At 44.4% G+C, this 18,101-nt stretch overlaps 1 protein-coding gene across 4 annotated transcripts in view; it reads left to right on the top strand.

The window, feature by feature from the left end:
* The window catches only part of TECR (trans-2,3-enoyl-CoA reductase), a 286,254-nt gene that overhangs the window by 252,608 nt on the left and 15,545 nt on the right, over positions 1-18,101 (top strand). For all 4 annotated transcript variants that reach the window (XM_086960913.1, XM_086960903.1, XM_086960922.1 and 1 more), the window contains 3 exons: positions 6,008-6,051; positions 6,726-6,783; positions 9,572-9,660. In XM_086960913.1, the coding sequence (XP_086817039.1) occupies positions 6,008-6,051; positions 6,726-6,783; positions 9,572-9,660 (191 nt within the window). The remainder of the gene's footprint in view (positions 1-6,007; positions 6,052-6,725; positions 6,784-9,571; positions 9,661-18,101) is intronic.

Here is an 18,101-nt window from a genome sequence, read left to right as displayed (position 1 = left end):
AACGTCAAAAATCCAACATACACAGTTCAAAAATATGGTTTCAAAAGAGTTCTTCAGGTTGTAATCAAAAGTTCTTTAAGTTGCGATCAAATAATCCACAGATGCGTGAAAAGTTCACAGTTGCGTCACGTTTAATCACAGTACCTTTTAGATGCAACAAAGTTCCACAAGCAGGAAGCTGGTGCGGTGGAAACAAGCGATGCGTTACTCCTGAGACCCTGGGGAGGCGATGCGACAGCCCCGCTGCAGCAGCGGGCGTGTGGCGACGAATCCGGTCTGTATGGGGAGGAAGGCCGCTTGCGTGGATTCCGGTGCTTTGGTTCCGTGGGAAGTCTGGTCTCGCAAAGGCACGATGCGATGATCTCGTAGGGGCTGCGACGATCTCCGGGGCGACGATGCGCGGTCCAGCGGTGATCCTCTCTCTCGCAGCTCCTCGATATGATGTTTCTGCGACGATGTTCGCAGCGACGTGATGCGGTCCGCAAGCAAGCGGTGCGGCGATCTCACCCAGACGACAGGCTCTGCGACGACTCTCGCGGCGATGTCCGATTCTCCCACACCGGTCTGGTGCGTCCCGCAAACGAAGGGTGCGACGGCTCCGGCAGCGATGTCAGGCGCTGCGCCGATCTCGACCTTCGTAGCGGCGGGAAACTTCTCGCACTGTCGGGGATGCGCTCCGCAAGCGAGCGATGCAACACTTTTCAGCTTCAAAAGTCTCTCAGCTTAGTCTCAAGCTTCCCAGCTCAGGTTCAACTTCTAGAGGCCCCACAACTGGATCAAGCACTCTACGAAGGACAGAACTCTCTCAGCAGAGTTCAGGGAGACTGGGGGTGAAGTCCTTTTGTTCCTGGGACTTCGGAAACAGGGAGCCAGCTCTTCTCAGGCCCTTGGAGATTCCTTCAAGACAGGGGACACAGCTCACAGCAAAGTCCTTCCCCTCTCCTTGGCAGCAAAGCAACAGCAGGTCAGTCCAGCAGAGCAACAGCAGGACAGTCTTCCTTCTTCAGAGTCAGCTTTCTCCTTGGCAGAGGTTCCTTCTTGATTTCCAGGATGATCTAATTTTCTGTTGTCAGGGGTCCTGTACTTATACCCCTAAAGTCTTTGTTCTCTCTGTGCATGTGGGCCCTGAGCCCGGTCTGAACCAGTTCTGGGTGAATCCTGAGTACTTTGTTTTGCTGGCTGCATCTTTGCTTTCAGAGTGAGGGGCAGGGTCCTCAGCCGCCCAGCAGGAGGTGGAGCCAGCATTGTGGCAGGCAGGCACAGCCCTATTCAGCCCAGGTGCTAACTCCTCCCACCACTCAGGTTGCAATTGCATTCATTCAGCCTAATGCTGACTCATCCAGCCTCTGGCGAAATTCCCCAGCCCCTGTCACTCACAAACCAGACAGTCAATACACAAACAGGCCCAGGCACACAGAAGGGTCAGACAAGAGAACAGCAACTTTTTAAAAGTGCTGTTCTCAAACACAGGATTTAAAAACCACCTTTCCTAAAAGATGTATTATTAAATTCTGAGTTCAGGGATACTAGATACTTATGTCCTATCTTGTTCCTATGGGAAGAAATGCTGTTAACCACTGTAGCCAGCATCCCCCATGTTAACCTATGGAGCAAGATAGCCTTACAATAGTGAAAAACGAAAATGGCTGTAATTCACTACCAGAGCATGTCACCTGCACTAGTACATGCTCTACCTTTCACATACACTGCACCCTGCCCAGGGAGGTACAGGGGTGACTGATGTGCACGAAAAGGGAAGGGTTAGGCCTGGTCAGCGGGGACGCGGACCAGGAGGACATAGTTCTAAACTGCCCGTAGGCGCTGCAGGGCAGGCCCGAGACACCATTTTAGAGCTACTCCTGTGGGTGGCACAATCAGTGCTGCAGGCCCACTAGTAGCATTTGCCATCACCAGCCCTGGCACACCCAGTGCACTTTACTAGGGACTTCATGGTGATGCAAATATGCCAAACAGGTATATCCAATCAGAATAGCAATTTACATAGAGAGCATATGCACTTTAGCACTGATCAGCAGTGGTAAAGTGTGCAGAGTCCTATTGCCAACAGCCACAGGTCAGGAAAAATAAGGGAGGAAGAAGCAAAAAGTTTGGGGATGACCCTGCAAAAAGGGCCAGTTCCAACACTAACTACTACTCATTCTCTACTACACTCTCTGCCACTTACACTCTACTCCTCTCTATTCACTCTCTACTACACACTCAAACTACTCTCTACTATCTACTACTCTTTCTACTCACAAATCACTCAATTACTCTCTCCACTATCTGCTATTCACTCTCTACTACTCTACTACTCTCTACTACACTCTAGTACTCTCTAGTACTCACTAACTACTGCGCTCTAATCTCTACTCAATTTTACTACTCATTCTCTACTACTCACTCTACTAAAAATATCTACTACTCACTCTACTAGCCTCTATTACTATCTAATACTCTCTACTACTTGCTATCTCCTACACACTATCTCCTACTCACTCAATACTACTCTCTAATCTATACTACTCACTCTATTACTGCCTACAACTCACTACTACTCAACTCTCTACAACTCTACTCTCTATGTCTACTACTCACTCTGTACTAACTACTACTTACTACTTTCTACTGCTCAGCTATTGCCATTGTAAATGACAATGCCCTTTATTTATCGGTTTTCAAAACCAACACATAAATAAAAAAATTGTCATTTACAATGCCAATAGCTCTAACTTTTACAAAGGCGAGACCGTTGCATTGTAAATGCTTGTTTGTGTTAGGGGCTGCACAATAAACTCAACATGAAAGGTTAAGAGAGACTGCATCGGCTCAACATGTTATGATTCTGGGCTTTCAGTAACTTTCAGCTATGCCGAACAGCAGATGTGCTACTAGATAACATGGTTAAAAGACATTCATATTGACAAGGCCAATAACTCGATCATTGCCAAGACTTATTGGCTTTTCCAAAGCTTGCTGACATTTGTACTTGTAGTCTTAAAATCTCACTCCCTTTCATGTCAGTCCCACTCCATGTTTACTTTAGTAAAGGACGAAATAAATTACTGGAGCATGAAGCCAGACGTTTGGGTCTGCTTATACGGGAGAAAGATGGTGTGTGTGCGGGGGTGGTGGGGGGGCTTTTGTGTGTGCCAGGGTTTTGTATTTTTAACTCTTTTTATCCTGAACATTATAATGTGCTCAGGTGTTTTCTGCTTCTAATTCTGCTGGCCAATAAATCTGGAGAAAATGTACTGCAGATTTAGAGCAGAAGTGCCACTACGGATCACTTGCTGATAGCTCCCCTGTGTGGCTATCAAAGCTTTAAGCAGGTTACAGGTTAGTATTCTTAACAGTCTTTAATCCTTTCCTTCTGTAATTGTACAGTCGCACTACCAATCAAGTTTGAAAACCTCCTGCTAACGCAGACTGACCTAATGGGATTCTACAACCCATTCCTTTATAAGGTCTCGCCTAGGCAGACCCTATGCCCTGTGTCTTCTGGACATGCTGTATGCACGATATGGTGTGAAGCTCCGCCCACTTACAGCCCATCTTTTTAATTGGCTCCTGTCACTGTAAATGATGGCTTTTCATTGGTCAATAGGCTTAGTGGCCCCTCCTTAGTACCGCCTTGTCTCTTCGTGTCACCTCCCATGAGGACACCCTGTTACATGTGTTATTTCCTATCTTTTAATTACATCCTCTTAGCACTATTTCTTACATGGCTTTGTTCTGCCTGCAGTTACAGGCACAATAGGCTTTCCTGAATGTAATGTTTTGTATTTTTTGCACCGCGGCACGCTGTTCTTGAACTTTAGCAATTGCGTGACTTTCCTTTGCGCGCGGCTCACACAACTCTATTTTTACAAGATTGTATGTTTTTCCCCAGCGCACTAGTAGCAATGGTTGTTACGCATGATATTTTCCAAGTGCGCGGCTCGCACAACTTTTTTTGTTGGGCATCGTGGCATGCTTTCAAGAACAATGGCAGCGCTCCTTCCTTTTCTAAGTGCCTGCCTCCCCCACTTGTAACTCTGCTCGATTCAAGGATGCAGCCAATGACGGGCACGCTACCATCCTGCACGCAGTGTGGTCATACTGTTCTGCAGCGGCAGCTGACAAGGTGACCTTAGTCCACAGAACCTACTTTGCCTCGACTATGCGTGCGCCTGGATGAGGTCTTGTGTGTTTCAAGGCCTTCAGCACAGTTATATTTGACCTATTTTACATGGCTTTCTTTGGCTCTGTGTAAGTAATATTGATCGCCTTGAGTTCCCTCGACGGTCTCACGAGTTCCTTATTTCCACATTCGACAATTAAAGCACAAAGACAGGTGGATGGGGGATATGAGAAGCTGCTAATGAGAAGGGCCATCAGCTCATTATGGAGGCTCTGTGAGTGCACGAGCTGCCGGAGCCAAGCCCCACATCTGGGCGCAGAATAAGTGTCACTCAACCCGGCAGTACCACTGAGGCCTGGAGAGAGATGCCACAGGTCTTGATTCTTCCTGCTTATTGTGGCCGGCCCTAGATGCAGATCTTCACCCACCCACAGCCCGAGGATACTGTGCAGGTAAGCAGATGTTACATGGTAATCCCTAGCACCCACTCACGAGGTCCGACAGCAAGAGGGGTGTCGGCGACATTGCACGCATGTGCATTTGCCTTTCAGTAGGAATGCCGCAAATCTTTTTCCAAGCCAAATACAGGACAAGTCAAATATTTTCACAACCATGCCACTGAATTTGTATCACTTTCACTGTTCATTCCACTCACATATCTTCCCTCACCCCGTTCTCCCACCCTGAGACCAATGCGCTCCTTCTCACCAGACTCTGACCTGCGTGCTTCTTTTCTTCCCCTCCCTTCCCTCACCTCCCACTCATCTTTACTACGTATTTCCTGGTATTTATGTAAAAAAAAAAACACAGATGTATTGTATTGCAACATTTACATATCGCTTACTACCCCAATCCGGGGTCTGAAGTGCTTGCCTAAGTAGGTAGCATTCTGAACCGTTTAGGGTTGGAATTCCTTGTTTAATTTGTAACCGCAGCAAGTTGTAATAAATTTAGATATTGTGCGCATGCCACACACACACTTTTGCACACATACATATCTACATATACTGCAGCTGCAATAGATCTGGCTTTAATTTACAGTCTGTCTTTAAGTTACAAATGCATTTAAATATATACATGCATAATAGCAGTTTTTATGCTGTAGCACATTAAATGTTAATAGGTTATCTTTGCCAGTGCTTTTTTTCATGGACTTCTGCACTCCATCTCTGGCTTCTTGCCAATGATGGTTATGGAAAACTAGGACTCCTCCACATAATCTTGTTTGCCTATGGAATTTCTTGATATTCAAGAATATACTACCTCCATAGCTCACACCGTACACACATCCCTCACACACCTCTATGCGCTTGCTACGTTTATGCTGCAAAAAGCACTTTCATTCTATAATAACAAACTATTTATTTCATATCCATTATGTGTATTTCAATATACAGCCTTATTACCAATTAGTGGTGGAACTGATCTTTAGAGACACATTCCTCTTGGGCCCTAGTAGCCACAAAATATGATGGTGTTGCGGTCTGTAGGCTAAAAGCTATATTAACATTGAGTGCTCCTAAACACTATGATAAACTTAAGCAATATTTATCTTCGGTATCGCCATTCTCATCCTCATCACCAGTGCAGCCCTCCTTCAGCAGAAACTCCGAACTAACGCAGTACCACAACTAACCGTTCCGATACAATCCACAGAATTCCACTTCAAACCATAGACATCTACTCCACTACAAAACACATAGATAACATATTGTCATTTACATACCAATAGCTCTAACTCTTGCAAATGCAAGACCTATTGCATTGCAAATGCTTGTTTTAATAAGCCATTCGTCTTTACCTGTATCTGTTCCCATTTTCATTAGTTTCTTTAAGTTCCTCCTGAAAATCTTATGCTTTTTACTGCTTTTTTTTTCCTTTTAGTTTTTGGTGAGCAGCAGATCAAAATTGCAGTTATTATATTCCTGGTAAGAACGTGTTTTGAGCACCAAGAAGTTTGAATGGATATTATTGCTTTTGGTGGGAAAGGGATTTCTGCACAAGATGCCACCCGTATAGAAGAGATGGTGGGCGATCTTGAATGAAGGTTCCTTGAGTTATGGATATCACATGGCGTCATTGCGTAATGAACATGTGAATTAAGGATATATTTGGGACTAAGTAATGTTAAACACGAACAAATAATGGTGTTATGTCAAGCTCAGCACCATCACTGTTTTGAAATAGTTTTAGAATGTTGATGTAAAGTTGGTGGAGTTCACAAAATGGTCTGGATCGGTAAATCAAAGCTATCTGAATAAGGTTGTGGGGGCAGAGATACATGATAGCTGGTGCTCTGGATTTGAAATGCTCATTTAGTTCTGAGCTGTGTGGAAAGGATGTGCCCAGTACTGATAGATGGGAGATTGTCTATGTGTTCTTAACTTCAGATTTTGACTTGAAACTGTATCTGGACTTCTTGTCTCATGTGGGATTTGTTAATAAAGGAAGTGAAAGCTGTGAGTATGCGGGTTATCTGATAGTGTATGGTATTTGCATTGCTGGAATGGGGATTTATGCACTTCAGTCTTCAGTAAGTGGTCTGTGTGGGGATAGGATGCGTTTTCATCAGTCATTTTGTTTTCTATGTTCTCCCCCACAGATTTGCCAATTGGGAAATTTTTCTATTCACATTGCCCTTCGGAACCTACGTCCAGCTGGTGAGTTCCTCCATTGGAGATACTACTGTTCATGACGATTTTGGTATTTACGCAGTTGAAAAAGAGACTTCTGCACTAAGAGTCATTTCTCGCTGATCAGCAGAATAAAAGGCAATTAAGGAGTGACAGGCATAAGTGACATTGGGCCAGATGTAGCAACATTGTATTTTGCGAGTCCTTAATAGCGAATTTTACCGATTTGCTATTATGGACTCGCAAAATGCAATTATGTAGGTTTCGCAAATAAAATTGTGATTCCTGCCCATTCCTTATTTGCAACTCGCAAATTGCGAGTCGCAAATAAGGAATGGCTTCTCATTCATTTCTATGGGCCTAGAGGCCCCAAGGGATGAATGGGAATTGCATGCGCAATGTACGAGATCCCAATAGGTACTCGCAAATTACGCATGCAATTTCAAGGGTGCAAGGGGGCCAAAAGTACACCCTGTTGTACCCCTGAAACATGCATGTGTTCACATGTCCCGCACATACATGCCATAAGGGCATGTATGTACGCCACCTGGCACCTAGAAAAATGCAAAAAAGTGCATTTGTCTAGGAATTCGCAAATTACCACCAACTTGAAGTTGGTGGTAATTTGCGATTCCTTAAAGCCAGGTCGCAATTTTTTTTGCTTCCAGCATTGCATTTAAGGAATTGTAAATTGCGATTCCCTAAATGCATTCGCAAAGTGAGTCATTGCAATTCCCTATTTTGCGAATGCCTTTTTAGAGGATACATCTCAAAAGGCTTTTTACTGTTCGCAAACGGTAAAACGCTTTATAATAATTAGATGCGTACCAAGAAAATCAAGAGGCACGTATTGAGTATCCCACTTTTTTAAATGACTACTGCAAGGTTCCTGAGCCTGCTACATCTTGGTACACGAATAACAACAGTATGGCCTCAAAGCAAGCAAAGAGTGGTTTCATAGAGTTTACAACTTGACAGCATAGATTTGGTTTAAAAGAGACCTTTGGGAGCACTAGGGAGCAAAGTAGTCTTCCTTTTGTTGAGCTATTCAAGGAGCTCCTTTGTGTTTTCTAATGAAAATGTATCCCATTTATAAAGATACATCTAGTCTCTTCTACTGCCTGATGAGGTGCACATATGGCATTGGCTGCGGGCAAAAATGAGAGTAGCTGCACGAATTACAGTATTTCACACCTTCAGGACAGCTACTTCACAGGAATGGGATGGAAAAGCAAAATCTTTTTTTAATTTGTATAAATAAAAGTAACTAGGGAAACTAGTAGGTTATTCCAGAGGTGGTGGCACACAGGTCCACTGCGCAGGGTGGGAAATGGACAATGGACAAGAATTGCAGTATATAGAAGTATGGCAGAGTCTGGGGTGGGTGGAGCCACTACCCACTTTCAAGCTTCTGAGCTTAGGTTGTTTAAGTGCTCTCATCAGGACTGTTAAATGACAGTAAATCCCATGCTTGAGGATTGGTGAGAGTGGGACATGAAAATAAATTCAGATCAACATTCCTCCCAAATAAGCTAGGATTTTGCATTGGCCAAGTGGGGTAGCCTAAGAGTGGTGCTTGGCTGGAACCCATAAATACATCCTATCCCACCCTCTGCAGTGACTGCATCATTCTTCTACTGTTGAAACTCTGTCATTGGCTCATCTTGGAGCTTTGGATTCAATTTAGATATGTAGATTTGTAATCCAAAACCCTGAAGTCTTGCTGGTGAGGTAACTGTCGGTTCGGTCAAGAGCATCCATTGGCTGTCGGTCTGGAATGACACAAGCTCTGTTGGTCGCCAACGTAAGCACAAAGAAAGGAGCGGGGTCTGGCTGTGCGTCTGCATGGTAATGCACCCTTTTCGATTGAATTATTTGATTCAGTAACAAAATGAATTATACACTTCAAAGAGACGAGATAGATTCAGGAGAAAATGACAGAAAAGACTGTGCAGAGGTAAATAACCGATGCAGTTGAGAGGGTGTGGTAAGGGCATACTGTTATTGCCACGACAACCAAGTGCTAAGAAGTTGAGTCCATGCTTGGCGACCGTTGTGGTCCATCCTTGTCGGCTGGGAATAGGGAAGTTGAATCCATGTTTGGAGAGCATTGTGAGCAAGGAAGGAGGCTAGTTCATAGTGTAGGACATTTTGTTTATGGAGGGGTGCAATTAATATGGGAAATGGCAGGAGGTACTGCGTTATTGTGCTGCTAAGTGATGGCTTCTCATCTTGATGTACTCCCACACCACTTCTCTGAGAAACCTAGGATTGCTTGCCATCGCTTCCACTTAGTGTTGGGTGCTGAAGGGATTTTACTGGGCACTAATCCCTGGGACCCAGTAGCCACTGTTTGACCAGTGGCTCCCTGAACAGGATCTGACTAATATTTTTCTGCTAGTAGAAAGGATGTTGAGATTTTGGTCAGTAATTCAGCACTAACAGTAAGTGGCAGCTTTGCCCAGTTGAGGGATGGGCAGTCTTACTGTAAAATGTTTGATCATACTTAGAATTATATAAAGTGTGAAAATACATGGGTGTGGTAATCCGTCAAAACCATTTAAATACGTGAGAATGTAGGTTTCTACTCGTGTGTTTTTTTGGGGTTTTTTTAAGCTGAAGTTGCTTCAAGTAAGAACACTTACCACAGAGATACATGATCTTGGGTTAAGGTTTCCGGGCATCTCTGCGTCTTGCATGTTTATGTATGTATGGAGTGGTTCTTGTATAGTGCAAACCTAGATGGAGGGCAACAGAGCCCTGAAGTGATGTTGGTAACTGCATGCCTATGACTTACTGCTCATTCTTACCTTAGGTTCCAAGACAAGGAAGATTCCGTTCCCCACCAAGAACCCCTTCACCTGGCTCTTCTTGCTCGTTTCTTGTCCGAATTACACATACGAGGTAAGGGAACATATTCCATTGGTTTCCTGCACCTTTGAAAAATATTTTAGGTGTCATAAACTCAACTTTTGAGGAGAGCATTAGTCTTATGTATGTGGTTCGGGGTCAGCCATTGGCATAATTGTGTCTTTTGTATGCAGTCTCTTCATGGTGTAGTTTTTGCAGTGCGTCCATATGCTCCTTCCAGTTTTTGTGAGACAATGAGGTTTCAGCTAATCACGTGATCTGAATTAAAAAGCTGGCGCGTTATTGTGAATATCTAGGAAAGGAGCAGGTGTTTATTGATGGGCAAGGCAGTACTAGAAGACTGTATTATAGCCGTAGTGGGTGTCAGAAGAAAGTAGAAAACTGGCGCTGTTGTGCAGTTTGAGTCCTGTCTCATACATAGCTGTGTGAAATTTTACAAAATATCTTTATTTGTTCAAGAGGCAAAATTCTACTGAAATCTACTATTCCTGTTAAAAATAAAAATATTTTCCATTTTGAGGCCATGCAGTAAGGTGACAAATTTTGGTAGCCTTCTCATTATAACTCCCCTCTTATAATAGCTTCTCTGATTATGTCAGGGCTCATATTATATCTGAATTTGGATTGTAAAAAGTTTCCACTTATCAATTTTGCTATCATTCTGCAAATCTACAAACAGGTGCCGAAGTTGTCAGGAATTAGTAGTTACCGGACTGGAATGTCCTCTGACTCTTTGCACACTTGCAAACGTATGGGTTCATGGGTATTCACTAGCTACTCCTCTATCCTGCCTCACACTGGAATTGGTTGAAAATGTATGCCTGACAATATTTTTCTGCTAGTATCTTATCAAAGGATGTGTGCCTTCAGATACCATGCTCGGCATACACCTGCTATTTAGAGTTTGGGCTTGGGCGTTTGCAAGTTATTTTTCTTTGAAGAACTTGCTCGAGTCAGGAGATGTGGTGCACCTCTTCAGTTGGCAATGCGAATGGGCACCAATTCCATCTTAGGTTGTGTTTTTTTTTTCTGCCACCTGGTTTGAATGTGTACCAAAAGGGCTCAGAGTTCATCATGTTTTCAACAGGTTTTTGGATCCACACTGATTGATTTCAACACTGACGCATCAGAAACCTAGTCTGCGCCTTGACAATTTTACAACATATCCAGAAACCCTGAAAATCTTTGAAGAACCTTTTGGCGCCAAAGAATTCTAGGAGACCAACCCATCCAGAATCCTGGCAGTCCAGCCCAGAGACTAAGACAAACACATGAGAGCACCAGGAAGAAAAGAACATCAAGCCTATGCCAAGCCTGGAACAAAGACCATGCCCAGAGTGTAAGTACGTCGCCTGTTTCCAAGATTAACACCAGCAGACCATGGACACAGAGGCAAAAGACTGTCCTCCCCGAGGCTTATGCCTGCTCCAGTCAGCACCAAAAAAGGCTGTAAGTCAACCAAGCTCCGCGCAGGGGTGTTGAGCCCTACAGTTCCACGGTTGTCAAGCATTTTTGCCCCTACACGCAGCAAATACTGAAAGCACCACCAAAGCCGGCGCTGAAAATTCAGTCAACGCCATATGCCCTGTCGAACCCAAAAGCTTTTTTGAGAGCCGGATCCGAGGAGTAGGAGTTTGCCATCTTGCAGAGACATCAGGAGGAGCCAAATGCATCGGAAAGATCTCAGCGAAGCAACCTCCGCCAAAGTCAAACGAGATACTGCCTCCCAAGACCAGGCTTACCTTTGAAGGAGAATCCGCTTCTGAGGCCCCTTCATAAATGGTGCAGATGAAACAAAAGGTATTAGTCCTCTACCTTATGTCCACTTCTGCCTGCCCTGCCTCTACCACCAACTCCACCTTCTTCACCACCCCCACTCAATCCTCTGCCTCCATCTGAGTCACTAGAGGGGTCCCAGTGTACCTTTTCATAACCAGGCAGTTATTATGACATCATTGACCAATACGACCAGGCTTTAGACCCAGGGCCTAATTATGGCTATCATACTTTTGCTTCCTGAAAGGAGAGCAAGAAAATCAGCACAGTGGGCAAGTGGGTAGCTGCTGGGGTCATCCACGCATTCTGTCTGGCTCCTTTCCCATTGAGAGTGGTCCCAGTATGAGGAGATGCAGGAGTTGGTAAAACATCTTTTAGAGGAGTACAGGAAGAGGGTGAAGGAAATGGTGCTCAAGGGCAAGATCATCTCGAACACCGAAATTCATTGTGCACTTTAAGCTGTGGACACATCATCTAGAAGCATTAACACCAGCATTCTTCTGAGTTGCCATGCTTGACTTCATATCTACAGGTTCAAATCTAAAGCTCAGCAGCATCTACTCAGTGTCCCGTTTGATAGAGAGCATCTTGTCAGCCCTCAGTTTAACGAGATGCAGAAAAAAATTAAGGACACTGATATTGTGAAGTTTGTGGGTGCCCCAGAAAACTCTAGCTATAAGACTCCTTTTGCAAGTGACAACCAGCGCAGGAGCAATGGCCTCTTTACAAGACCAGCCGCAGTCCTACCTGAGATGGTGGCAAACCTGCCACCAAAAAGTGGGCAGGGTTTACACCATGGCACACACTTGGGATAATAACTGTGACAAGGGCAGAAGTGGCTAAACGAAAGGAGCTTCCATCTCCAAACAGTGACTCGCCTCATCGTCCTCTACCCCCCCAACCTGGTCACATGTCCTCAGCAGAGACCAACTCTACCTTCTCGAGGAATGGGTACATGCTCTTCTCCAGAAAGACCTAATTGAGAGCCTCCCCATCAGTAGGGACAAGGTATCTAGTCTTTGTACGTTCCATCCCTAAAAGGCTTTGTCATGCCTATCTTAGATGTCGGGCCTCTCAACAAATACATCCTGCCTGAATATTTGTATATGAAGGGAGAGGAGTTGGCCTAACGGCTAGGGCGGTCAACCTCGAATCTGGGGAACTGGGTTCGAGTCTCAGCAATGACGCTAAACATCCTGTGATTCTGGGCAAATCACTTAATCTCCCCGTCTGTGCCTAACGAAAATAAATGTGTCCTCATGTAATGCCATGTAAAGCGCTCTGATACCCGATTCGGGTCAAGTTCTCGCTATATAAAACTCTCTATAAAATAAAAAAAAAATACAAAAAGACTATCCTTCAGTATGTCATCCCTGTGCTCCAACATGGTCATTACATGATAGTGCTTGACATTAGGGACTCCTGTTTTCACACACTCCTTCACTCTGCCACCCGCTGGTCCCTTCATTTTGTGGTAAGAGGACATCATTACCAATTCAAAATACTTCCTTTTGGGTTCTCTACGGTCCCAAGGGTGTTCATTAAGTACCTAGTAATGGTCGCCTCCGAAAGGGGCCACTCACATTTCCCCTACTTGGATGATTGACTTCACAAGAGTGACGGGAGGCGGCTTTGCCTAGCCCACACTTAAGCAGCGATTTCCTTGCTCCAAACCTTGGTATTCACCATAAGTGCCACTAAGTCCCATCTCCATGGACAGTGCACTATAGATCTGGGTCCATAGTGCACTGCCCTGTACTAAAGCTCTTTGACTACGCTTTTACTCTTCTCTCACTCCTTTCATGCATGGTGAGGAAGATGAGACAAATGCACCTGACACTCATCCTGGTTGCTCCCACATGGGCCCGGCAACCCTGGTACTCCATGCTTATGAAGATTTTTGTCAGCCTCCTTGAGAAGCTGCCACTAAGGCACTGTAACGATCGGGTTCTCGGACCAGATGGGATCAGCTCCTGAGAGCCCCTCCAACCCAGCCGGAACGTAACCACCTCCCTCCTCAGGACCATCTATCCAGGCACCTGGGTACCTACCTGAGGATGGGGAACACGCAATATACAAGCTCATATCATTAGAAACACCACTAAATCTATAGGGATTACTAGGAATACTCACTGATTACTAAGGATATCCATGCCCTACCCCTCACTCATACCTCATAGTCTCGCGACCACATGGGTCCAGACTAATCTACCCTGGGGCAGTTCTGATTATTTACCATTACATACTGATTACCCTCAGTGCTCACTCAAGCCGCAATCTTGCGGGTATACACTCTGCTCACCCTCAGTGCTCACTCGACACACAATCCGGCGTGCCATACACACTGGGCTGCAGCCCCAGTGCTCACTCTTTATCTGGCCCACAATCCGGCGGACCTAAACACCGTATCCCCCCGGTGCTCACTCACTTACAATCCGATCTGCAATCCGGCAGATCTACACACTGACCACAATCAGTGCTCTCACGAACGCCACTTACCAATGACGACCACTTTCCTATGAATACCTTCAGCTCTCTCTCTATGTTGGGAAGTCTCTCTCACTATTCACTAGGGGTTCGCTACTACAATATTAGGAGTTAGAACAGCTTTCCAAATTGAAATATGTACCTTCTGCTCTTGATATCAAATGTTCCCTCTCTCCCTCATTATTCAGTCACCTCTTACCTGACCGGGATTCACATCCGTTCATGCAAACAATGTCTGATTAGAAGACCAGGTTACCCTGATTGAACAAGAATACAAGGCACATGTCGGTTCACTAAGAACTGGGGTATCTTTATTACAATATGGCAATAGAACACGTACACAGATCTGCGGGGTCTCTATGACTAACAGGAACTTTAACACACCGCTGAAAGAAAAGGGATTAGACATACAATATCCTAGGGAATAAAGACAAGATTAAGGTGCAAGTGTAAAGTGGACTAGTTTAGACTACCTCACCTATTAGAAGGAAGATTTCTCTCTGTCTCTGGTGGGATCAGGGCTCTCTCTCTGTCTCTGGTGGGATCAGGGCTCTCTCTCTCTGTCTCTCCCTCCGTCACCACAGCTACACGCCTCTGGCTCAATTGCTCCAGCTGACAGCCTCAACTCCTCCATCTGCTTTAATGCATTCTGTACTACTCTCTTCAGCTTCAGCAATCATCTGCATTCTTTCTCCATTCCAGAAAACCAATAGAACTGCACTGCACTCTGCAGCTCCAGCAGACATCCTACTCTCCACTCTTCAAGAACCAAACTGAACACTCCTCCTCTCCTGCAATTCGCTAATATGGATTCCTCTCCCCTCATGGAAATTTCCAACAGAGGGCTGCCTCCCACCGAATTCCTGTGCAAGCTCCAAGGCTTCCACGCAACCGCAGTGGCCATCTGCTTGTTACGTCTGGGCCCATGAGACAAACACATTCCTCGGATAAGAACCAGTCCTGGCTGGGTTTCCTCTAGCAGTCAACAGCCTTAACTATAAACATTACCTTTCCCCTTAAAGCATCTCAGCTCTATCAAAATGGAGTCTCTCTAGTTCTGGGCCTTGTAGGCCTGAGAAGGATGAAATAACCCTTAGCTCTGTCAGAGTACCTACACAAACCATACTAATGTGTAATATAAAGTCAGGACACAGGATCCAACCTCTACTATAGGCAAAATAATGAAAGGCAAAGCCAATAGGCAATAGATGGATTAGAGTAAGAGATCTATCATCATATAAAGCAGCTATCCTCTTCTAGGTCTGGAAGAAAGGGCTTAAAAGGGAAGAATACAGCCTATAGGTGTGAGCAAGCTTAAAGTCTTTATCACTCCGAAATAGAGCCAAAAAGCCTGTCAAGACAGGCACGAACCTCTCAAACTGAGACAAGGCAAGATCTCAGTCAGCTCCACCTAACGATGTGGCACCTGAGGACTTAGAATTTGGTTCCTTAAACCTCCCCCAAGAATGTTTGACCCTTCTGCAGGAAGCACTTAGCTTCACTACAAGGGCCTGTTAGACCACAAAGTGGAAACACTTTGTTCATTGCTATATATCCAAACACCGGGCTCTCTTAAAACCTAAAGTCTAGGACATTTTCTGCTATCTTTTACATCTGCAGATATCATATCTTGCCTACACTTTGCTGACGTTGCAGCTTACATGCAAATAGGGGAACATTCTTCCTATTTATGATTTCAATAGTTGCAGTGTTCATGGAGGGACTTAAAAGGGTCAATCCTCCCAGAATTCCTTTTGCACCCGTTTGGAACCTCAACATTGTCCTCACAAGGCACAAGGGAGCTACCCTTTAAGCGTTTACCTTCATGCCCCTTCAGTTCCTTTCCTTGAAGTTGGCCTTCCTTCTGGCCATTACATCTGAATTATTGGTAAACTACAAGCACTCACCTTACTAAAGCCTTTCATTCAGGTTCACAAAGACCAACTTGTTCTCAGACCCAATCTTATAATTCTACCAAAAGAAGTTTCATCATCATACCTAAACTAAACCATAGCTTTCCCACTTTTCCCCCACAACCAGACTACATAGGAGAAACAGCTCTACACGAGCTAGATGTTAAAGGGCTCTCATGTATTACACCGACAGGACTAAGCCTTCTCGTAAGTCTGACCTCTTTCTTGCACAGCCTCACATGGACCATGCCATCTCTAAGGCTGGCATACCAAGATGAATAGTAAAGTGTATACAAACCAAGGGCTAAAAGAGTCCTAATTGTTCACCCAGGTCACACTCCACCCATAAAAAAGGAGCAAGCATGGCTTTCTTAGGCAACATCCTGTTAGCTGACCTCAAAGCAGCTGCCTGTTCCCCCACACAGACACCTTTGACAAGCATTATTATGTGAATCTCCTGGCAAGCCAACAAGCTATGGTTGGCTTAGTCTTAATGGCTCACAGTGGTGTCTTAAAAAAAAAACCAATACATAAGGGACTTGTGATTAATCCCAAATCTGAACAAATCAAAGCCACAATCTCTTTAAACTTCATCATGGTTTTATCTTCAAAGATAAATTGCATTTATTAGGCACAACCAAAGTACTCGGGTGATTACACTGTAAAACTTGTAAAGAGCAATTGATGTATATGCAGTAAAAGGGGCTGTCAGTCTGATTGCCTTGTTAGACAGTATATATTAAAGTCCAGTCACTTACATTCTTTTTAACATTGATTGTATTTTTAACCCCTTGTACTGATTTGTGAGCCCCATCTCTGAAAGTGTCTGGGTCATTATCAGGACAACAAATGGAAAAAAAAGCACTAACGTGCTTCAGAAAATGCTTAGCTCAATACTTAACAGTGCGCAAGCTGGTCACACTAGTGCACAAAAGCAAATTCCTACAAAAACCCATGATTATATTAGCATAATCCGTTCCAGTTAGATATAATGTGTGGAAGAATTCCAGAAACTCATGAAGAGTGTTGAAGCAGGCTTAATAAGGTCGAGGTTGGTCTGTCCCTGTGTTATGGAGGCATCTCTCATCTCTGTCGTTTAGGTGGAGATAACCTCCACTTAAAGCAAGGAACATGAGTCTTTTTTTAACATTTGCAAGTGAGCAATTCATGTCACCCAAAGAATTGTATATTTGTTTTCACCAGACACAGTGTATCACAATTGACTGTATATTTTTCGGTGAACCCTCGCCCACCTAACACAGCACAACAATGTCAGAACACTTTCTCAGAGCAGCAAAGGTTCCCCTTTCCTTCATAACTAACAGTGCACCTATGAATGTTATATTCTCCCACTTTTTAGTACGTTTGCATTTCAGCCTGTGTGCACCAGTCTCTTGCTTCCAGCTATGAAGATTGGGTGGATATAATCGTGCCCTGCCGTCTGGTGATGTTTCTTCTTGCCAGAATGAAGATTAGGTTACTTGGTATTTTTCTCTCCAAATATATAGCAGTTATAATCCTGCTCGAATTACCACTTTCCTTGGTGCTCTATGAGCCTCTTCCCAATCGTTATCCTCTCATTTTCTAGCTCTTGTTCCTCTTCTTCTTCTTTTTCCGTGGAACTTGGAATAATTATTAACTATTTTCCTGCAAATCAGGGGAATTTTAGAGGGATTCGGAAAGGACTCTCTCCTCCAGGGGGGACAAATCCTCTGTGGTCACACCAGTGCATGTGTCTGATTTGAATGTCTCCTGTAGTTTTGCAAATCTGACATTTGGTATTGACGGCTTCCTTCTTTCCAGAAGTTGCTTAGCTTGTCGATTCCAAAGTGGTCCCATTTTAGGAAACTCGTCAGTTTTCCCAGCTCTAACTCATCGCTGTCTGAAAGTGATGTTTCGATTGCCAGGATTCCCTCGCATTCCAATTATTTATTAATTTCTTATTCACTTTGAGGACTGATCTCTTATGGATAGGCTCCACAGACAGTTTATCCCAGTATAGGGCTGTGAGGCCATCTCCAGAGTCTCAGTGCATGCTTGTTGACCCTCACAGATGGCTCCTCCTGTCGGGAGAACGCCTATTCGTAAACCATTAGTTGGTCCCCCCCCCCCAATATTATTTGCGTATATCCAGTATAATGGAATTCCTCCATCATATACCTCTCCCCCTTTGTTAGTTTGTTGAAGCGGATGTACTGTGGCTTTCCATTTCAGAGAAGGAGTCTAGTCTTTGCTTCTTGTTCCTTAAATAACTCTGGGGAGACCATGTACGGAGTATTTTGGAGAATAAACTTAGAT

The sequence above is a fragment of the Lissotriton vulgaris genome, chromosome 1_1, assembly GCF_964263255.1.
Source record: "Lissotriton vulgaris chromosome 1_1, aLisVul1.2, whole genome shotgun sequence".
NCBI lineage: Eukaryota > Metazoa > Chordata > Amphibia > Caudata > Salamandridae > Lissotriton > Lissotriton vulgaris.
This window is presented reverse-complemented; position numbering and strand designations above follow the sequence as displayed.